Source organism: Protomyctophum parallelum (assembly GCF_964188405.1).
Source record: "Protomyctophum parallelum genome assembly, chromosome: 10".
NCBI classification, from domain to species: Eukaryota; Metazoa; Chordata; class Actinopteri; order Myctophiformes; family Myctophidae; genus Protomyctophum; species Protomyctophum parallelum.
In genome coordinates, this window is record NC_139704.1 from 12601758 (window position 1) to 12625938 (window position 24181).

General features: G+C 42.2%; 2 protein-coding genes across 2 annotated transcripts in view; one reads left to right on the forward strand and one right to left on the reverse strand.

The window, feature by feature from the left end:
- Positions 1 to 160: 160 nt before the first annotated feature.
- cdt1 (chromatin licensing and DNA replication factor 1) lies at positions 161 to 5378 on the reverse strand. Its single transcript, XM_083774698.1, has 10 exons — positions 4881 to 5378; positions 4098 to 4265; positions 3584 to 3930; positions 3224 to 3418; positions 2942 to 3087; positions 2717 to 2823; positions 2323 to 2511; positions 1852 to 2034; positions 1285 to 1486; positions 161 to 994 (listed from the first exon to the last, which is right to left on the reverse strand). Exons 1-10 carry the CDS (start codon positions 5304 to 5306, stop codon positions 831 to 833), a joined length of 2127 nt encoding a protein of 708 aa, XP_083630824.1. The 5' UTR covers positions 5307 to 5378; the 3' UTR covers positions 161 to 830.
- A 1509-nt stretch (positions 5379 to 6887) lies between these two features.
- piezo1 (piezo type mechanosensitive ion channel component 1 (Er blood group)) overlaps positions 6888 to 24181 on the forward strand; it is an 81660-nt gene continuing 64366 nt past the window's right edge. The window contains 1 exon segment of the mRNA XM_083774723.1: positions 6888 to 7467. Coding sequence (XP_083630849.1) covers positions 7404 to 7467 — 64 coding nt within the window. The 5' untranslated portion in view covers positions 6888 to 7403.

The following is a 24181-nucleotide window of genomic DNA, read 5'->3' on the forward strand; positions in this document are numbered from 1 at the left end:
CTCTTGTAAAACATAGGCCCTTCACACAGTCTTTTCTTGGGACAAAATATTTGTCGAATCATTTATTAAATCCACAAGTTATACTTTAACTGAAACAGAAGTGACATTCAACAATTGGGGAGGGTAGGTCTATATATGTGAATGAATAAACTCCCCAGAATCCACAAACGCTACATAATGGTGCATATTAAGACATCTTGCACTAATGTTTCAGTTGTCAGTATTTAACTTGCATAAATCAGTTACAGCCAGTAAAAATATAACCAAAGGATATTGCACATTAGCTGCCATTATACAGTAGTGTGGAAACTATTAACACTTTTAAGGTGGTTTAAGTGACATATTTTTATTTTGTTAAAATAAGTGTTTAATAGATACATTTGTTCAGTAACACGGGTCTCTCCAGCTCTTAAAATAAATATATTTTTTCCAGGTCAGGATACCAATTGTGATTAAACATTAGCAGACAATTGGCACACTATGAGAATGTAAGCCGATAAATAGCTTCTCTTTCCCGATTGGTGTCCCATCTGATTTTATGTTTACTAAAGAGCAGTCTCAATAAGGAGACCCTTGTTACTGAACACACTGTAGCTATGACTACGGAATTAAATAAAAATATCACTTAAAGCATCTTTAACACTAAAACACCTGAAAAATCATCTAGGTAGCTAGATGGAAAAAATCTTAGTGGAGAAACCCAAAAATGTTTGACTTCTTGTGAAGCTTGATTCTCCATTAGAGTACAAGAAGCTCAATCAATGTCTATGCAAAATGTGTTTTCCTTGATCTATTGGGTTCTTAAATCTTGGGAAGAGAATTGTGAGCCATCAATGTCTCTCCTCCTCTTTCATCCTGGCATTGAGTTTGTCCACAACAACGTTGAGTTCCATGCTCTTAGTCAGTTTCAGGTACATATCCTTCCTGATGGGATGGATGACTAACCAGTCAGGGGCCAGCTCTGACAGCAACCGGAGGTGTTTCTCCATCTCTCCTGAAAGAGAATTAAACTAATTAGACATAAATTAACCTACGTCTTCTGCCCATATTACATTCCAGGGAGTCAGGATGTGGTTCAGTGAGTAAAGTATGCATGCATTTCATATTGATTTAAATTCCTCAGTCTTAATATACACCATGTTCATGCTCCCACAACAGTTATGTAGGTGCCAATAGTCCCTCCATCCACTCCCACTCCATTGCATTTGCAGCTCATTTCAGTTAAAAGCAAACACGAGCCTCACAGACTTGGCCTGGTTTGGATACAGTTCAAGAATAACAAACCTGTAGAAAGGGCCGATCTGTAACTAGCCACCATCCTGTTACAGGCTAGTTCCATAATCAGAGCTGGTTTCTTCTCAGCAACGAAGACGCTCCGCAGAATCCTGGCCAGCTCTGGAAGACGTGACATCTTCAGAAGGCGCTGTTCCTGGACAGGGTTCCGTGTCATTGCTGCCTGCAGCTTCTGTGCCTCCTTTGCCCGAATCTATCAACACAACAAACCATTTGAATGAGCACTATGCTGTTGAATTACAACCACCTGGATGGGTACAGGGTGAATCTGTCAACACAACCGTCTGAATGGGTACTATGCTGGTGAATCCGTCAACACAACACAACCGTCTGAATGGGTACTATGCTGGTGAATCCGTTAACAACACAACCGTCTTCTAAACGGACACCTTGCTGGTAAGTGGTGAAATCTGTCAACAATAAATTGTCTGAACTGGCATGGGCACTACTCTTCTGAACTGTGGTGACAGACGGACAGCAGTTTTAGCAATAGGAAAAAAAGTTGCTTAAAAAAAAAAGTTGAAAGTTGATGGCCCCTGTAATGCACATAGGACGTACCCTCTCCAGCAGAGCCTGAGACACTCCTTTGAGTGCACTTGGTGTCTGGGTTGTAGTGGTAGATGTGGAGACTGGTGTGATGGTCACTGTGGGGGAAACGGGCGTGGAGGTCTCGGGAGAGATCTTCTCTACCCCCAGTGTGTCTGCCGTTTTCAAAGCCATGTTAGCCAGGGCCTTCTCCATCTACACACAAACATTACAAAATGAAAACGATCAAATTATTTTTTTTGTGGATAGGCTCCAGACAAAATGGCATGTTGAGCCGTTTTTAAGAATAATTTCTTATTTCCGGTCATTCAAAAAATATTTATACATTTTGAGCTCAATGAATTGCATTGTGAGCATGCAGATTCTTACAACAATATAAAACAGGGCTTAAGGTTAATTAATGATTTATTCTATTATTGATACTTTGATAGATGCTTTGTTAATTCAACCCATTGCTGTTCTCTAATCTTGAGGCCAGTCTACCTTGGGTGTCATGAGTGTGCGTGCCTTGTCCAGAACCTCCTGGGCCGTGGAGATTTTATCAGTGTGTGGAGGCTGAGGCACCGGGCTGCACTCCACTATTGGCACAGTGTCCACGTTAAAGCGTGGGTGCCAGCGCGTCAGCTGGTCATCTGGTACAGACAGTGGGGGAACGGATGAGGACAGAAAGGTCTGTGGACATACGGGATAGAAAAATGTTAAATTAAAAAGCTTGTGACAAGGAAGTTTAAGGTCTACTCAACATGCCAGGCTAGTGCACAAATTCCCTTAAGGGTATTTCTAGAATTAGTTTGCCACAAACCTCAAGTTCAAATGTAAGCGTATGTAAGAGAGTAAGAGATAACGCTTTCAAATGAAAGCTGCAGTAATGACTGACCCGGTGGTGTTGTTTAACGATGGACACCAAGCTCTGGTGGAAGATGCGTCTTCTCTCCAGGAGACGAGAGGCTGAAAGGAGAGGACGAGCCTCATTCTTGTTCGACTCTGCAGGAGGGGAAAACATCCTTAGTACACAAGACTTTACAGGGGCATATCACACCATTAGGAATAAAACAGAAAAAGACGTCACCACAGCAGTGATGGTTAGTGTTTGTGTGCTCACCAGGGCAAATGACAGGCTCCATAGTGAGCTGGTAGCTGCCCTTCTTGATGTTGTATGAGAAGGTGGGAATATTCTTCTCCTGTCTGAAGGTGTAGGCATTGGGGAAGACAGTCTTTATCCTACCTAGATGACTCTCCTCAAAGCGTCTGGCCAAGGGGGTGAGAGAGACACCAGTAAATCAAATGTCAGCTAAAATGCATTTCCAATCACCACTCCCAACTTCTAGGCCAAAACTACCACAATGAACGTTAATGTGAGTTAATATGGCAAACTTCCACCTACTTGTGGGTCATGTCCTGAACGCCCTGTTTGACCTTGGCGAAGGTCGCCGTCTCGGAGCGATTGTAGAGCATGCCAACAATAGTGTCCATGCTGCGGAATATCTCTGCCAGCAGCTTGTACTGGTACGGCAGTGTCAGACCTGGGGGCACCGGCTCAGCTAAGGTGTGGTACCGCTGGTAGCCAGGTAGACCATCGCTGATGGGGAAAAATATAGATCAGCACAGTGAATGTGAAAGCTTGATTAACGTAATTTGTAGGATGACAGCCCTAAATTGAACACTTCTTTAAAATAAGGGGGGGAAAAAAGACACCCTTATTGGAGACAGTTGCCAAATTCACATTATTGTTCTCACTGCTCACCTTTCCTGTGTCAGAGTCTCACTCTCTTTGCGCTCCTGTCTCACTCTCTCCTCCTTTCTTCTCTGTACACTGGCTGCTAAATCCTTAGCCCTAGATAGAGTAGCCTTGAGGCCTGGAACATCTGACACAGTGGACATCTGGGTTGTGTCAACAACAGGGGTGTTAGTTGTGTCATTATCAGACACTGGGGCAGTTGTTGAGGACGTCGAGGGTGAATGTGCAGCTGGAGAGACATTGGATGGGCATGCAGGCTTGGATGGGCATGCAGGCTTGGACAGTTTCTCTGCCTGTTTCTTGATCTTCTGAAGGCGGGACTTGAGTGCCGCAATTTCCTCTTTAGACAACGTCTGACAGACAGAAGAAAGGGATAATCAGACACTTTTTGGACGGTTCTCATTACGCAGACTCAGCATTGGTGTGGAATGCTAAAACAATTTAAAAAAAATACACATTTCTGCTTTTCACTCATTTGATACATTAACCATTTCTATCCGAGTAGACATAGACATCTTACCTTGCTGGCCTGTTTTCCAGTCTGCTTGGCAGTGACTTGTGTGCTGCCATGTGGTGAGCTTTTAGCAGTGTTGTGAACTGGACTCTTGGTCTCTTTTTGGATTGCACCCGACTGTGGTGATGGGGCCTCGGAGACACGGCTGGCGCTTACAGGGGCCTGAGGTGTACACTGGAGACACAAATGAGGACAGGAGGAGACATATTAGAAACCATAATGTGATCCCATTTGCATTTAAAATAAAACATACCATGGGTGGGGAATGGCAAGATTGTGAAAATGTAACTGGGCACATTGAACACAAAATACAAGTCTGAATGCTTAATCAAGCCGAGAGATCAAACCACTCACTCATCTGTGGGTATATACATAGTAATGTAATTGTAGTAAGACTTTAGTTAATTAGTTGATTCAACTCAAATGACTGATAATCATATTCAATTTCAGTCCACGTTGCAGACCAATAACATGTTACATACAAAGTCAAAATGGCTTTAATGTTGCATTATAATGTCTTTTTTGTTGTCAAATTTTGTTGATGCACTGGATCCCTATAAGGGATTAGTTCATTTTAATGGTGAAATTGATCGAACACGTAAAATAGTCTGAATACATATAATAATGTATTTTACATTGCTGACACATCGTCCTAAATAAAACATTGCCGTTTCGTTTCACGGTGGTACCGCCGTCCAAAATTCAGAAAAGGTAACAGAGGGTTCCGAAAGGGGCTACGGTTTCACGGTAATGCGAACTTGAGGAGACTCGACAGAGAAGACAACATACCAGAATCAGCTTTTTCCTTGCGGTCTTTTTCGGGGCTTTTACGCCCGGATCTGCGTCCTTGTCACGGTTACCAACTCCTACACGTAGTTTCTTTTTGGTCGAGCTATGCTCCGCGGTACTGCAGAACAAAGCGGCTCCCAGGTCAAACTCTGCGTCTGTCGAAGTCCGCTTCGGCGTCCGTGGAGGACTGATCGCTGCCCCCGGGGATCCTTCGTCAACCGCGGTGGCCTCGTCGATCACTCGGATAAACTCTTCGTGTATGGAGGACTTTGCAGAGCAGATAGATATGGTGCTTTCTGCTGTGATCGTGGCTTTAGTTTTGCGACCAGCCGCCGAGGTCTTTCCTTTGCCCCGCCGTAATCCATCGACACCACCGGCAGCTTTCTTCCTGTGAGCAAAGAAATCCGTCACCCGAGCCTGAGACATGATTGTAGTTGATGTTTGTTTGTTGATGAAAGCGATTACAGCTCAGGTTTTTATATCATTTTGTGGAGAGGAATTCCCAAACAGGAACAAGAACATCAACTTTCGCGCGAAATACGCACACACCACGCCCCTTATCGCGCCCCCGCTGCTGATTTTATGGCTCTGGTTGGTCCAAGGCGAGGGGGCGTCTGTCTATCGCTGTCTATTGGTTACAAACTCCACGTCTCCTCCTCCTTTGTTGTGTAGATTTGGGGAATTTACTTATATATTTGCATTACCGCCACCACCTGACCTGGAGCAGTGGCATTGGTTCTCAAACATTTTCATTTCAATCTAAAGACCCCCAGTTTGGTATGTGCATTATTAGGCCACGCCGCCACAGACGGACCACCATACCTGAATGAGAGTGTACACATTTAACCAAATTGGTCAGAGTACAGACTTATCCAACTCGATTCAGTTTCGAACTATCAATAATATCTGACTTTTCAGGGATATCTGGGGGTACCCGGACCCCACTTTGAGAACCACTGATCTGGAGTGTGTAGAGCAGTAGATATTTCATCAGGAAAGTTGATGAAGTGACAGGATAGAAACACATGATTAATTGATTACATGGAATGGCAGGTTATAAGAATGGCTTGAAACAATAATTTCAATCTAAGATCATCTTGTGTCAGTTGTGTGTAATGTTGTAATGTAATGTTGCTGATTGGCTTGCTGAACCTGAACTACAGGATACCACATTGGGTAGCTTCTGTTTTACTGTAAAATAGTTGATCATATCGGCCACTAGGGGTCAACACTGACTCGTCCATTACACTGACACGTTAACTTGTATAGATTTGTCACCTAGTGTTTTGGCCCTAAAGTAAACACATTCTAAAAATTTACTTGGTGTTTACTAGATCATATTTTCAGGATGGTATGGAAGTTTAAAAAAGAAAAGGAAAAAATGGCCCTTTATTTACTTTTGACATTAAATAGACTATTTAAATGTGCCTTTAAAATGTCCATATCCCAGAAAGGGTTGGTTAGTTAGTTAGTTAGTTAGTTCAAGCTATTTAATTTTCATCCTCGAAACATGCATGGTATAACGGCTATAACCATCAGTCAGTTTTGCTTCATATGGTTGCAAGCACTCATAAAACTGTATTTTATTTCCAGATGAGATTGGCACTTGCTACAGTGCATACTGCCATTTTACTGTACAAGGAAACAACATCACAGGTCGAATTAACTCACACATTTCTTAATTGTATTTGCATTCATATGACATAGGCTAATGTTTTGAAGCTGGGTGTAAAATTCGATCAAATGTGGAACTCTGCACAGTAAACTTTTAGCGTGTGTGTGTGTGTGTGTGTGTGTGTGTGTGTGTGTGTGTGTGTGTGTGTGTGAGTGTGCGTGCGTGCGCAACTGTGCATGCGGTTTCGCCAGTGTGTCTGGTAATAGGCACCTGAGTTTACTTGAACCTCCTAAAGCCACAAATAGTTTAGTACCAAAGGAGCAAAACTGGGCGAGACTACACACTACACAGCAGCAGAGGGAGGTGACAGCATAGCTGTAGTCACTACACAGTGTAGTTAGTTCACAGTCCCACTGCTCAGTGCTCAACTGTGTCCGTGAATCACATTTTCCATGAACACACTGACTGGGTTATTACTTTACTCTGAGGAAGAAAGAAGGGAGAGCGTGGAAAGATCGAGGAGCCTTTCTCACACCCCGGGTCGGCGAATTTCTTGGAAGATTTTTTAGACTACTCGTGGATATATTTTTGGGCTTTGATCTTCTAAACATGGGGAGCTGAGATGATAGAACGTAGAATCACCACATGGATCTAATGTACAGCTTTTTTTTTTACACTTTTGATCCATTTTGGGGGAAGTGATCATGATCGCTCGTTATTGTGCGAAGTATCGGTTTCTGGCTGTTTTCAATATTCCACCATTATGTTCTGTTGAAACAATATACGTAGTTGCTAACTAAGTATCACTGCTGTGGATTTATTGGCAATTCCTGGTCGTGGGTGGAGGAGGAGTACGTGTTGGAGGAATGTCGTTGGGAGTGTGAAGAAATTCTCTGTGCCAAGCCGAGATGGAGCTTCAGGTGGTCATAGGACTGCTGTACTGTGTTCTACTGCCCATCGTGCTGCTGGCAGGTAACAACCTCCGAACAAGTCACAACACAATGTTTAGAATCATCTCACAGTAAGCGCAGGCCACAAAGATGTATACATTCACCACATAGTACCACGACCAACCACATTTATTTTTTAAATTAGAATGGTAAATCCATTAGTTACTTTCATACATCTCAGCTCAGTCCTACGTTTCCCATCCACAACTAAACTATACCATATAGCTTGTTTCCCACCCTGGCCTGAACATGAACTACGGTATTAAAGCATCTGGGTGGGCTGAAAATACAATATTTTAATAATTATATAAAAAAGGTATCACATGATGTATGAATAATTCATTCATTGTCACTTTTTATTGCCCAATATTTTAGCTATACAGTCATTACAGCAATGCATGCTATGGTTTCAATGCTGACCATTCTGTTTGACTTTGGACTAGAAGTCTAGCTCAGGATGAGAGAAACAGAGATAGTGATCAGTCTGGGTTTGTGAATATCTGTAACTTGATTGATTGAACATTCTATTTCACAGTATGCAGAATGGGTTCATTTCAAAACGAAAGCACAAGTCAATACAAAAACTGTTACTTTGTGGACCATCCATGATTAAGCATTACATTTATTTACAACAGGGTCCACCATTTTAAATTCATCAGAACATTTAGAGACGTAGGTACAAATATATACACTTCTATAAAAAAATAATCATCATATAAAGAAAGGAAAAACATGATATGGTATGGGGAGAAAGGGGTGGGGAGCAATAGAACAAAAAAAAGCCAAGTAAATGTACTTGATCACAATATATCATATGTTATTGCAGGATGCTTTTATTTCTAAACATGTCTCACAATGAATACAGGTGTTTCTACTAGTGAGAGTAGAAACCCTTGCATATTTAGAGGATGCACTGACAAAAATAAGCTAGACACAGATCCCTTATTTGAGCAGAGTAGTTCAGCCTGAAGCACAAACCCTAATGTCTCCTGGCCAACGGTGGTGGGATTCCCTCTTGGCTTGGTTTCACACGGGGTAGACCTGGATTTGAGTCTTGGGTGGAGGTGGGGAGGTTAAAGGTTAGGTGGGTGAATGTTGCAGAGGAGCTCAACCTGAACTCCTGTTAAACTATGGAACTATATTATGGAATTATTACATATTAAAACAATTGTTTGACCTGGCAGCACAACTTAATTGCGAAATATTCTCAGCATGTCTTCAGATCCAAAGGGATGTGACAGAAGTTATTGAGTTGAATTGGATGGCATTATGCTGATGCTTATTGTTCTCACACACACACACACCCTCACACACACACACACACACACACACACACACACACACACACACACACACACACACACACACACACACACACACACACACACACACACACACACACACACACACACACAATCATAACCATTGTCCTGACTGTAAAGATTCCATAGCTTAGTGGTCAGGCTGTGTATGTACCGTTACCGTAGCGTTTCGGTAAATGGAAGTTTCCATTAGTCAGACTGCCAGACTGCTGTTGAAATACAACCATTCCTGTCCTACTCTCCGGTCTATTCTCTGCTTCTATGAAATTTCAGGAAAAGTTCTATTTAAGTGGCTCCCAAACTTTGTAACGCCATGTACTCCTATTGCACGGCTCTACACATCAAAGGCTCATTTATACTTGTGTGACCATGTTAGTTGCAGAAAATAACAGATTTTTCAATTATCATGTCATGTTTTTCAGTATAAATTGTCCATTAGCCCTTTTTCAGTGCTAACTTGTGTCCTTTCCTTTTGAGCGAATGGTTTCTGGCCTACAAATGTATCACGCTACAAAAGTGTTTTTAGGCTCGCTAGTGAAAGCGCAGTACAAGAAACTTGTTTCTTTGTCTGTCAGGGCAGGATGTAAATACAACATGTGCTGCATTTTCCCGATCCGAGTCATAGGAAATGAGAGATGCTGTGCTTGCTACTGACAATGTACCCCCCCCCCACACACACACACACACACGCTCAACCCCCAGTCTATGCTACAGATGTTAAAAACATGATTAGTTTTCCTGGAATGTATTGTATGAATATATATTGGATGCTCTCTCAAATTGTCTTTAGTTACTTTTAGCAGTGTAATTGGTTATAGGTTTTAATTCTACCACAGTGAAGCTAAGGACACATTTCCTCCAGTGAGAATATTATATTCCATTATCTGATTCTGATCTAATCTAAATGTAAAAAACAAAACAAAAAAAACAACAACAAAAAACATGTCAGACGGCTATTTGGTCCAGTGATTGATCAAGCCTACAAATTCCCAGTTGTCTTGATTGGTCGTCAGAAGTTTCACAGGTTGATGTTATTAATCAACTCCAGATGAAATGAAATGATGATTAGGTTTTAGAACTCTAGATGTACTGTATGCCTCTGAGTACCAGAAGTTGTTGATCTATGCTGCATGGGGTAATTAATTAGCAAGATAGATAAAATGAAGCCTTGATTAAGTCCTCTAATCTACATAAACGGGGCGGGCTAACAATAGTGGAGGGTACTTACTTTATGTTAGGCTAAATGGTTCATGTGGTGGGAATATTGAGGACTGACGTGTGTGTGTGTGTGTGTGTGTGTGTGTGTGCGCACGCCGCACACATGTTCGAGGCATAAACTTTACCTGTGTGTGTGTGTGGTCTATGGAGAAGGGAAAATGTCTAAAGAGTTGAGATGAAAAGCATCTTAAAAGTGGAAAGCATTTTTTATCCAGATAATGACAAGCCTCACACTAGCTCACCTCTCCTCTATCCTTCTCATGCCCCTCTCCTTTCCTGTGCTCTGCTCTGACTCATTTCAGGAAAAGAGATGAAGAAATAAATAAAGTGTAGATTGATTGAATACTTTTAACAGTTTGCAAATTGTACAGTGGTATGATTATACAATGATGCTAAAAGAACACAAAAGTTGGAATGGAAAACTTGTTTCCATTGTGGTCCTGTAAATTGTAACTTGTCTTTAAACGTCTCGATGAATAGAATACTATTCATCGAGACATTTAAAGACAAGTTACAAATTGCAGACTGGTGCTTTTTTGTGGACGGTTTGAAGGAGACATAGGAGGACATTTTGGTGGCATAGCAGTAGAACAAATTTAACCCTATGTTTGTGCCAAATCTGGGTTGAACGAGCTCAGTGGAGCTCCCTCTGGTGATCTCGTTCAACCCAGATTCGGGTTGTTATTAAAAAGGGTAGAAAAGAGGTAGAAAGCGCGAGATATGACAGAGACGAGGCCTGGTTTGATGGAGTGAGATTGGAAGGGACATACGTTCCCTTTCTTTTAATTCCATATGGATGGAATGGAGTCCTGTAGTGAAATCCTCATTCAACTCTACATCCTCCACTCCACTGTGGAGTTCTGACTACAGGATTGGAGCTTGCTAGGAATTCAGTAGGCCACCTTGGCCTGGATACTTTATTGTTTGTTTGTACATGATGGACTGTAATGTTATGAAGCAGATGGGTGCTTTTCCTGCTGATAGTCATGTTATGATTACTTTATTGTGTATTTTTAGGCTATAATATCATTGTAATGACTTGTTATTGGTTCATGCTGACGTGCTGAATGGTATTTGGTGGAAAATGAGTGTCCCCATTTGGGATGAACAAAGCTGTATTTTCTGTCTGTCCATTTATTAATCTGCATAGAAAGCCAGGCAGTTCCTCCAGTTTACCGGTTATTTTGCTGCTCAATGTACCCACCACCCCCTAAAAGAAAAAAACCTGAAGGATTCTTTGAAAAAATAAACGCAGTGAACAATGTTAGCACCCTTTGTGGTTTTATTGCAATTCTGTCTGCAATCTGCTTGTGTAGGAGCGGAACAAACACAGGCAAACACAATGCCCCTTTCTACTGTTCTCTTGACTTGTCAGATTATTGCGACTGCAGGTCGCATTTATGGAATCTATGGAATTGTGCATTTCCTGTGTGTTGGTTGGTTGGTCACCCCAGGCAAGCCCCCATATTATGGTGCCCAGGTCCCGTGACATCATGTGACATCATCAGGGATGGATATGTGGAGACCCTGATGTCATAGTAAATGCGACCTGCTTTTGCAGTTGAGCCCAGATATGGAGAACCCTGATGTCATCAATATTGGCCAGCAACTCTACATCTGACCTCAAACCTCAAACCCTTAGATCTCCATATATGGATGGATATATGTCAGAACCGGTTCAACATTCCATATGTTGTTCCTTCCTCATCCATCCTTCCTCTTCAATGTCTCCCTTTTAGCTTATACCTGTTCATTCAAACTTTAGACGGGCCTGTCCCAAAGTTATTAGTGCAGCCGCCCTGCAGCCGGCGAATACTAGAGTTCTCAACATGCCTGAAAATTAAGGACCGGCCCTACCTGGGCCCTCATCAAACCCTGTACACTTAATGTCCCTGCTACCACCCTTAAATCTCGATATACTGTATGGAGCTGACCTGTTCTGACATTCCATATGTTGATCTGACCTCATCAAACCCTATACACTCAAGACATGCTCCATATATGGCCAGTACATAATTAATTCCATGTTGATCTGACCCCCCATGCCAAAGCACCAGCCCTCAGGCGTCTTACTTAGGCTACATAGTGGCTACATACTGTAGTGACATACTGACAGTTGCACTATCATCTTCCCCAGAAGTAATCATGTTTGTAAGTGAGACGTTTTCTGATGTAGCTACCGTTTACATTGAGGCAGTCTAGAATGCCTCAGGAAAACTAATCTAAATCAAAATTGCCAGTGTTTAGACTAGACAATGACCATTTGCTTGACAACGTGCTGTCAGTAGCAAAGCTGATGAAAACACAACAGACTGTGAAGCAGGTTACAGTCCTCATGTAACGGCATGTTCTGCCTTTTCTGTCACACACACACACACACACATTGCAAGCACGTTGCACACACACCTGGCAAGAAGCTGGCATGTTTGATACTCTCAAAACCCTGAGGTTGGTTTCATTTCTATCCTGTTAGAACAAATTTACTGTTGATACCTGGAATGACAGAGAGACTAGCCTACATGGAATCACACAAACTGAGCTCACACATAGCTCAGATTCCATGTATTGACATGGAAGTTGAGGTGTGTGTGTGTGTGTGTGTGTGTGTGTGTGTGTGTGTGTGTGTGTGTGTGTGTGTGTGTGTGTGTGTGTGTGTGTGTGTGTGTGTGTGTGTGTGTGTGTGTGTGTGTGTGTGTGTGTGTGTGTGTGTGTGTGTGTTTTATTAGTCGCAGTAACAGCAATCATCAAAAGTGTAGCAACGCATCCTGAAACATGTGGCTATAACAATTTAGGCATTTAGTAGATGCTCTTAATCCAGAGTGATTTACAGTAAGCAATGTAAACATAAGGTAATATCTATGTATAGAGACAGTGTAGTGCATCAGTAATCTAGGATCATAGGTAAACCTGAACCTATCATCAGGATATACTGTATGTAGATATATTTCTCTTTTGTTTGTGTGTGCGTGTAAACATGCATGTGCAGACTGTGCATGTCCACATTCTATTGTAGAAGGTACACCACTTTCCATTACACATGTGGCTATGGAATTAATGGAGTCAATAGAAATCAGTTGAAGGTGTGTGTGTGTGTGTGTGTGTGTGTGTGTGTGTGTGTGTGTGTGTGTGTGTGTGTGTGTGTGTGTGTGTGTGTGTGTGTGTGTGTGTACGTGTGCGTGACTGTGTGTGCGTGACTGTGTGCGTGCATATTGAGGTCAGTGAGTCAGCACTATTCCAGAGAAGGCTGGTTTAGCAAGGCATTCTTAAGTCTTAGTGAGAAATACCCCCATTCTGTGTGAGATCGCCTCATCTCAGGGAGTGGTGGTGAGACAGTGAGAGAAAGGGAGACAGAATGATATGAATTTGTATATTGAGCTTACACAGTAAAACCCAGGAACAATTTTACAGTCTGTGTTAAATCAACACTCACATTTTACTGTGCACAGTCAATACGCTAAGCTAAACACCTGATAGCGTCACCCCCCATTGATTAGGCTACACCCTGTCGTGTGTGTGTGTGGGGGGGGGGGGGGACACTGATTGCCTCTGTCCCCTTGGCCATTTTCTTTCCACAAAAACAGGAAAGCAGGTCAGTAAAAGGCGTCACTGTTGCACGCACGCACGCACGCACACACACACACACACACACACACACACACACACACACACACACACACACACACACACACACACACACACACACAGTCTCACTCACACACACACACACACACACACACATATGCACATGCATGCGCACACTACGCCAACAATGGAAAGGGACTATAATATGTCACAATGTCAAACAAATTCCACAAGTCAATTTGTTAGTAGCCAACCCTGCGGGTGATGGATGAAGTACTAAATTAAGTTCTATCACTAATCCATGTTATATCTAGGCCTGCTGCCACTATTATTACTTATAATCGTCATAATTGCCATAATTGTTTCCATGTTGAAAAAGTTTCATAAATACTTTCATAAATAGCAGAAATAGCAAATCTACAAGCTCGCAACGCATGTTCTGAGCTTGTAGATTTGCTATTGCCACTATTTCTTATTTATTTTAAAGTATAAATAAAACGTCAAAAACACAATTCATTTGTTAATCACAATTATTTGTATGAGAATTAATTGTCATGTAAAATGTCATTATCGTGATCGACTGTATGCAAAACAAACAGTGACAGCTATTGTTCTCTCACACTAGCTAAGTTAGGAAAATTACACTACGGTATGTCAAGATATTTGACTGCGGCATTAAAGTTGATTTTTTGCCCCATTAGTGATGGGGGCTCTAAGGATGGCTGTTAGTCCATCAGTTCACCCCTTGGGTTCCAGGATGAACCCTCCTGATTGTGGTAACCCCATGTCTTTTCCTACAGCGCCACCATTTGACCAGTTTACAGTTTGGTGTGACCCCAGGGATGGTTGCAGGCCTTTTATTGCACAAGGCCTATTTAATTAAAACAAATCTCAAATCAGTGTGAATACAGTGATTAACGCACACATTGTCACACATTGACAACATTGACACACACACTTGTGTCGGCGCAATGACACAAGTGTAAAAAATAGCTAAATAGAGTCCAGGTCTGGTTAGTCACGAGCGTGTGCACTAAACGAGAAAGTACGCGACAATTTCACAGGACCGCGCCCACGTAAATACGCTTGCGTTGTTGCCCCTCGACTTCTGCGAGCGTACAGTTCTCATTCAAATTGAGCAATAAATACAACTTGAAGTTTATTTTCAAGTTGGATGCAGCGATTCTCATAATCTGGTTCAGGCTACTTCCAAGAATATCGTTTTGGCTAGTGGAAATGTTAAGTGGCTGCTAATTTTAAACTATAGAGCCAACATACAGTAATGGGTCTGTCTCTAAAATCTAGTACCCATATGATCCAAAAGCAAGGTCTGCCTATAACTCATTCAACACCACTGGCTGCTGTTTACCATGCTGACAGTGTCCTCGAGCATCCCTGACAACTGAAGTGATCCTATCTGGTAACCAGTGTCTTCAAGTGTGCCGTGTGCGGTGCAGAGCCCTTTGGTCGAGGGAGTCGGCTCAAGACTGGCCAGCAGGGCTCTCTGTAATTACAGGCTAGGTTTGTACGGGAAGAACTATGCAGTTGCTTGACACGTGCACATACATAACCCACACACACACATCCCTCCTTGCGCACAACATTTGTATGCATGGTGTGTGTTTGACTGTGTGTATTCTTAGAGGAATATTTTGACTAGTAACCGGATAACTAGAAAATATAATATTCTCTGTCTCTCTTACACACACATGCACGCACGCACGCACGTCGCACACACACACACACACAGGACTGTGCATGTGTATATATATATATACCGACCTAGAAGACATGGTCGCCACCATATACAGTATATATACACACACACACACACATACAGAGGAAGAGAGAGATATTGTATGCACTGTACTGTATGGCACAACCATAAATATACAGTAGACAGCGCAATCCGCTACTGACTGACGGCGACCATGTCTTCTAGGTCGGTACGGGAGCCGAACTTGGACGGCAGGTCAGTCCGGTCACCGAGATCGTTGAGAAAGCATTCCTCTATCAGCACTCTGGCGGGAATTTGTTTAATTGGAATGTTGAATTATAAATATAATAATATATAATAATAAAATGTTAATATAAAACATTATGCGGAAATTCAGCAAAAATAGCAGATGTAAGTTCACAAAGGGTCAAACAATGGGTCATAATGTGGCGCATTGTGTGCTAGTAGATTGGCTGAAGTGATTTGTTGTAGAGGCAAAAAAGTCTGGGGCTTTGTCTGGGAACCCCGGTCAATTAAATACGAATAAGAAGTTAAGTAGGACAGCAACAACTCTTGCCTAGTCATTTGTAATTGTAACGTGTGATGACGAATGTGTTTCTGTGATCTGCTGAACAACATTCTTCTGTCTCTGTTTGTCCTGTCCTGACACATCCTTTCCCTCTAACTGTTTTGATCGCCCTTGGCAACGGAAATCATCATCATCATCTGACCTCAAACTACTTATATTATATGATGTTAGCCGTATCAGTGTTTGTACAGGAGTGTACAAGTGAAATGCTTAGCTTTCAGTTCACTCACTATATGCTCTTGTGTGGCTTTCAAACTTTATTCAAGACACTCACAGGGGGGTCCATAGTGCAGAACACATAAAACATATTACAAAATGCATAATAATAATACAAATTAAATGCATAAATACACAATAAATAAACAAACAAACATGGTGGACATAAATAGGCAGGACATTCAGCCTTGTCTCTGCACATACAGGTACAGTGGCTCCATAGCTTAGCCTAACAGAGTTCTTAGCAGGATTAGAAAGTTCTACAATGATACGTCTGTTAACCTGCACATACCTGCACTTGTAAGTAAATCATTTTTTATCAGAATTAAATAAATTCTAATGCAACATATGTATTATTCTGGGTCAATCGTAGGTGAAATAAAAGGCAGTGCAAGAGGTGGATAGATGAAAGTGATTTAAAAAGGACATGTAATGGAATGCTGGTGGAAGAAATATCTGTTGTGGTTAGGGTTACTGAGCCGTGTTATCATGCTGAACCGTGTGTGTGTGTGTGTGTGTGTGTGTGTGTGTGAGCTGATAAGAACATAACTGTAGCCTACAGCAGGGTGGAGCTCTTATTAAGCACATTTATCTTTTTCTTTTCTCATACAATAATCCTGATATTGGTGTGTTGTAAAAAACCTAGTAATGATTTGCAGAGCGCTGGTCAGACAGCACTGCAGCCTGGCATTGTGAGTTTACTTCCCAATGCAGAGAATGTAGCTATAGTTTATTTATTTTAAAATCACAACAGTGTCACCATTCAAAAACGCCAACGTGGATTAGACACAAAATAAATTAAGCTTGTTCTCATTTTGGTCCACAATGCTACAGACACAATGCTACAGACATGATATGTTAGGTTGAAAAGAAGAGCAACGTCTGCAAGTACTTTGATTTGAAGGTTGCATGGAGGCTTACAGTAGGTTGCATCCAGTGAAACTGGCATATGCCTATAATAATCTTTACTTGATCTATGAGATTTCATATTCATATTGGTATGAACACCTGGACGTGAATCTCCAAGCCGAGAGTACGCTGTAGATATCCAAAACGCAAGCCTGTACCTATGCCTTGTTCACTGCCCGGCCCGCTGCCGCTGTGCTCCTGGTTGATCTGAAAAGATAACCCAGCACATCACACACATGAGCGCAATATTGATTGATTGATTGAAATATTTATTAACAGTTTGTAGAATTTACAGTACATTTTAAGCACAAACTCAATACAAAGACTGTCAACTGTGAGTGGACGACCCAATTAAGCATTACACTTGTTTACAACAGGGTCCACATTGTTCAATTCATCAAAACATTTAAAGACATACAAACATTTAGAGACATACAAATAGACATTTCTATGTAGCTAAATTCATCATATGGGAAGCAAAAAAGGGAAAAGATACAATATACAGTGAGGGAAAATGGGGTGGGGGGGGGGATTCAGATTTTACAGAGGCCAGTTTCGAATTGCAGCCATCCGTAGGTGCCCTTTGAGAGCGGTTTTGAAGGAGTCAAGGGATTCACATGTCTTAATGACTGTTGGTAGGGCGTTCCACATTTTGGTGGCATAGGAGCGAAAAGTATTTAGTCCCTTGTTTGTGCCGAATCTGGGTTGTACATGGTTTGTTGCACTCCCTCTGGTGTTGTGGGTGTGGACTTCGTTTACATTAAGGAAGTATTTAGACAGGTACATGGGTATCTTGGTGGTGTATCGAATCTTGTGGACCAGACCCATTGCAAGATGCTGTACTCTGTCGACGACCCTAAGCCATCCCAGCCTGTCAAAGTGGGCAGGGGTGAGGTGGGTTCGGGGGGTGAGGCCAAGTAGGAGCCTGACCAGTTTGTTTTGGGAGGTCTGGAGCCTTGTTTTAAGGGCCTTTGAGGTGCTGTGGTACCAAGAGGTGGATGCATAGTCAAAGAAACCTTGTACGAGGGCTCCTGTTAAGGTCTTCAAGGTGTTTTTGCTGACCAGTGAGGAGATCCTGTAAAGGAATCTTGTTCTTTGATTGACTTTTTTGATTACGTTGGTGGCCATCTTATCACCGGAAAGATTGGCCTCCAGGATGGAACCTAGGTAGGTAATTTGATCTTTTCGTGTGATAATATTGTCACCCACTCTAACCAAGAAGCCATCTGCCTTGCTGAGATTACTATTTGATCCGAAGAGGATGGATTCAGTTTTTCCCAGGTGTAAGGATAGTTTGTTATCAGCGAGCCAGGTGCAGATTCTACCGAGTTCAGAGCTGAGGGTCTTTTCAACCTGCAGTTTGTTCCTGTCCGAGACCAGCAGTGCTGAGTCATCTGCGAACAGGAACAAGTTGCAGTCACAAGCTGAAGTCATGTCGTTAACATATATTAGGAACAGTAAAGGCCCTAGTATGCTTCCTTGTGGGACGCCACAGTTCACTGGGAGGGGAGGGGACAGTGTTCCGTTCAATAGACATGCCACTGAGCTTTGTTGAATGAAAAGGCTTCAATAAACTAAACTTATGGGAGCCAGAAAACACATGTACCGAGGAGGAACATGATAACGTTGAGGTTGCACGTGACTCATGGGAATATGGCGGGTACCAACATTCAGCGGGTTAGATTTAGAACTGGGATGTATATTAGCATGTTCCTCTGCATGCATTACACCCTCTCGGTAAAATGTCTCAGAGGAGACGTGGTTGTCTACACCCTCCCCAAGACCAACCAGTAAGGTCAGTAGTTATTTACAGGGACTACATGGGTGAATTGGCAATTTGGCATAATGACTAAATTATGAAACATTTGATAAAAAGACAGTGGAAAAAATGAAAGACATAGAGGGGGGTAGGGCATGCCTCCTGGCAAAGACTTACAGTCTACGCACTCTTTCTCCTATATTACGCACACTTCTCATGCATACACTTTCCCTTTCACCTTCTTTCTCATGTGCACCACGTGTCACACACACACACACACACACACACACACACACACACACACACCCCCACACTTCTGCATAGCTGAAGAGTGAGGTCAGAGTGTAGGAGAGGACCAGCTGGAGGGTGAGAGAGACAGACAGATGCGTGTTTATTCTTTTCTTTTACAGCAGCAGTTGGCTACATGAGTGCACATGTTCATACTCCTTGAACTCTAAATGACAGCAGTGTACCCAGTCTCCATGCCCTGTTGCTTCATTTACTTGCAGTCTTTTCAATGTATTAATAAACACTATAATCTCTTGAAGATGTCCAGCAATGGTTTATGGGATGATAATTACACAGTTTTGTACCTTCGCCTTATTTGTGTTTTCCAGTTCTGCAGTAAATTAATGGAACATTCATTTCTGAAAACAAAACACAAGATCGGTTTCAAAAGAGGGCGGTCACTGTTGCGCTCTAACCCTGATCAGTGGTGTTGTTGTGTGTTCTACCGTTATACGCTCCAGTTTGCCGTTTTGGAAAAAAACATATACTGTCTACTACTAGCCATTTCATCCATTAACCACGTGCAAGGGTATAGCCTATACGTGTGCATATTAATTAACCACGTGCAAGGGTATAGCCTATACGTGTGCATATTAATTAACCACGTGCAAGGGTATAGCCTATACGTGTGCATGTCCCACAAGGAATAATTATGGTATACCGTGACTGTCTGAAAAAACCTAGACTACAGCACTGACTCATGTGTCTAAGTCTGATAATTAAACTACAGTAACTGCCTACCAGACCAGCTCAGTGGCCTTGTGGTTAGAGTGTCTGCCCTGGGACTGGGAGGTCAGGGTTCGATCCCTGGCCGGGTCATACCAAAGATTGTGAAAAATGGGACCCAATGCCTCCCAGCTTGGCACTCAGCATCAAGAGTTGGATTGGGGTATGTCCCTGCGACATACTAGCGTCATGTCCAGGGGGTGTACTTGTACATCAAGCTGCCTCATGCTAAGGAAACAGGAGATAGGCTCCTTATGGGCCTCATGGCTTGGTAAGGCTTACTTAACTGCCTACCTGCAGAACATCCACTCCTGTAAACATCTGTATAGTGATCCTTTTCATGATGCAGGTTAAATCAGTAGGCTTTTTGTCAATCAGTGTGACACAAACACTTAACATGTAATACAGGCTTGAGGTAATTATTACCAACCTACAGTGCTTTCCCCAACTCTGCCCGTGGACTGGTACAAAATGTCTGAACTATGGCTAGGCCTTACCTACCCTAAAATGAGTGTGTGCTGGATTTCATACACCAAGAATTGAACAATGATTTGATTGTTGGACTGCAGGAGGGAGATGAGTTTGGGCAATCAAACAAAGTAACCAACACAGTTTCACTTCCCAGGCAGGCATGTGTGTGCATGCGTAGTCACACATGCCACACGTGCCACTCGGTGTGAGAACAAGAGAGAAACTGAGGCAAGAGTTGAGTGCACTACATGCTGTCTCACAAATCACAAATTTCATCCAATTGGGAGAAAGAACCTCTTCCAATTTCGTCTGATTATTGAGGGGCACTAGCCCTCCTATTTCCAGCTTTTAGTGTTTGTGCACAAACTTTGTGGGAATCTGACCAATACTCTGACCCATAGCGACCTAGTCATGATTGCCTGCCTCCTAAGCTATGACACACGCACACGGAAGGGATGATTTCACCCAACACCCTATATATGCACACACCGCAGCGGAGCACGGCTAATGTTATGAGCTAACTGGAGAGCAGGAAAGATGCACAACAGAGACAGCGTTTGTTTCACCTGTTTCACCTGACCTGTCATTTCTTGTTTTTAATTTTCTTTCCGCTAGTGGAGAAACTGAACTGAATGACCTGTATGACTATATGATGACCATCCATGTAGTCATTTACTGAGAAGTTGGAGGTCAATTCAACAGAAAAAGGGAGTTTGAATCTAAAGAGGGGGAAGTGCATCAGATTGTCTGGTTGAGTAATTATAATTAGGACATTATTAGTAGTCGATGGTTGCGAAACAGTAGGATGTATACACAATACACATGGGATGCATAGCAATTGTTACAAAAGCACTAATCTTAGCCCATATCCCCACTCAACACAACAATGGTCCCCAGGTTGATTTAAGTCAGGGTGGTGGTCCGTCATTCACAATCAGTTGAAAACCCCTGCAATGATTAGTATCAGAATATAGAGCTTTAGCTTCTTTCCTTTTTATATATATATATAAAAACAGTGAGGGGCGCTCTTATCATATCATCATATAATATATATCATCTCATTCTGGCCAATCAGAATTTGCGTCCTCACCATCGTCTTCAATGTTTGTGTTATGCTGTTGCAATGTTTGTGTTACTGTTTTCACAAACACTCAAAATTGTCCATTCATTATCAACGGCATTTAATGTTTGTGTAGGATAAAGTTTGTGTTTGCACACCACACACACAGTAAAAGCTGGGCATAAAATATATCACAAATAGAGAACCTTTAACTAGAAAAAGTGCCCTTCCGGGCACAGGTCTCCACCAGGTTATCCACAGATCCGTGCAGTTAGAGGTAAAAACACTTTTCGGCCAGTTATAGCGCCACCTTGAGGCTGAGTTGAAATTGTTCATGTGGCATTTCGTCCTCGGCCTAGTGGGAATGTGGGTGCACAATTTCACGGAAATCACGCGATGTGTTCATGATTTGCAGCATTTTGTTTGAAACTGAGCACTCCTGTGAACTTTGGAAGCCAATCTTAACCAATCAGGATGGAGTTTGATAAATCTGAAAGACCCGTTTCGTTGAATGGCTCTAGAGAGACTGTGTACCAATTTGCGTGATGTTTGGACAAAATCTGTAGGTGTACTGTGCAAAAACTTGTTTTGCACAAAGCGGCCTCCTGGTGGCGCTATAACAGGCCGTTCTGGAAAGTTTGGGGCAGAGGTTGATCGTTGGCATCCAGGGAGTGTGTGTGCAAAATATGGCATCGACCGGGTTAACGGTGGCCGAGATTAGCTGTTCACGGACACACGGACGGACGGACGGACGGACGGACACACAAACGGACGGACGGAGTGCAAAACATACTCTCCCCACATGCCTTCGGCCTGGTGGAGACAATGAGGCATTTCTCAATAATGGCCGTGCATGAGTGTGGTGTAATATGAGAGTATCAGTGTATGTATTTAGAGGGCTGCCACATGAGTGTTGATACACTAGATTTTGGTTGAGACACTAGTCTATATATCTGATCACCTAAACAAGATATAACATAACACATTTCAGAGGTTGCGTGTGTACTGTACGCTCATGTATACTTTAGACTAGAGGAAGTTGCAGGCACATGCTGTTAGTTTTTCCATGCCTCAATTACCATAATTTCCTAAAGTCATCAAAGGGTGAGTGGAACCAAAATAACCAAAGAAATTGGCATGTTTTGGGGGTTCTGAAAACCTTTAATCGTCCAGGGACCCCATTTTAACTCCCTCTGAGTTAAGCAAGCTCATAGTATTGAACTTGACCAATCTTTTCATCTTTCAAATGTCTTTATTCAGTTCTAACATGGAAAGCATAAGAGATCTGATAACATTTTTGAAAATAATAAAGGGGGGAACTTGTGTAGATCTATGTCTACATAGAATATGAGGCCATGAGTATACTGTATACAGACTAACTTTCCCAATGGTCATAAGTTTTGGTGCACTTGTGGCTCATCTCCTGTCAGTAAACTTGCCAAATAGCCACACCCTAGCTTTGACTCATCATGCACTCTGTTCTGTTTAAGGGTCAGTAGAGCAAGAAGAACAACAATCTGGTACAAGACTAACATTTCTCTCTCTCTCGCATGCAATATTTCACTAAGAAAAAGTGAGGGCAACAAAATACTTACTAACAAAAATAACTAATTTGAGGTGGAACAGATTTGTATCATTTTCTCATTCGAAACCCATTTAAATTAGGAACTGTTTAGGTAGCCCAGCCTGGGGAAAACAGCAAACTTTCAGGGTTCTGAGAAGCTGACTTATAATAGTCCATCCAGTTGGGTTGCAGAGGTGAGGAGAGAAGCAGTGCCGCTATTTTTAGCACAACTCTAATTAACTAATTATCCCCAGTGACCTCGTCACAGTGGGACAGCTTTTACGTGAAGCTATTCATATGACCCCCCACTGGTGTCTGACAGATTTAAACTCAAAGTTATGAGTGCGCACACACACACACACACACACACACACACACACACACACACACACACACACACACACACACACACACACAGTAGCTTGTCTATCCCATGGTTAGTTGGCATCTCAGTGTGATGTACAGTTTAGTGGTTAAAACCTGTTATTAGCAAGAGAACCAATGTCTATTTTACACATGGAGGAGGCCCAACAGCTAAAATAGTTACTGCTGAACATTCTGAACTTTTACTAGCTAAGCTTTTACTATAGCTAAGAAGGTTCAGTTTACAAATGGAAAAGAGGGCCAGACAGCTGGTATTGAGAAATCGAGTGAGAGAATGGTAAGAAGAGAGGAGAGAGTAAATGGAAAAGGGGGACAGGGGGGCTACACGTATTTTCCCACATAGTAAAATCCTGTCTGCAGAGTGTTAACTTAACCCTCAGAGTGTAAGAACCTACCAACCAGGGTCCACTCTCAACCCTCAGGAGTTAAGTTATTGTCTGCTCCAGAGTTTTACTGTGCAAATGAAGCAATTCTGCTGTGAATGTTTTGAGGTTAATGGAAGACCATTAAAGTAGTAGGAATCTATTCACTCTTATGCACATCCACATACAGAGCTAAATTAATACTCTCCTCATGTTGCTGTGCATTCACTGTCCTTTGAAAGAACAGAGGTACCTGAACGCAGCATAATACTGTAGAATTAGATAGACCGTATACATTATGGTCTTGGAACATTTAAGTTACTCACTCATGAGCACAGTCCTTATTTTTCTTCCATCTGACAAGCAATTCTCCTAAGCTACTCCTACAGTTAAACCCGATTTATGCTTAATGAAAATAGACGATTGACAGACTGTGAGCGTGAAAAGGTGAAATAAAGGTGCCAGAGAGAGGTGGTAACAATGATGAAATTATTAACAGAAGAGAAGTTTATTGGATTTTTATTCCACAAAGGATTGAATGAGGAGTTTCCATGCCATGTTTTGCATTA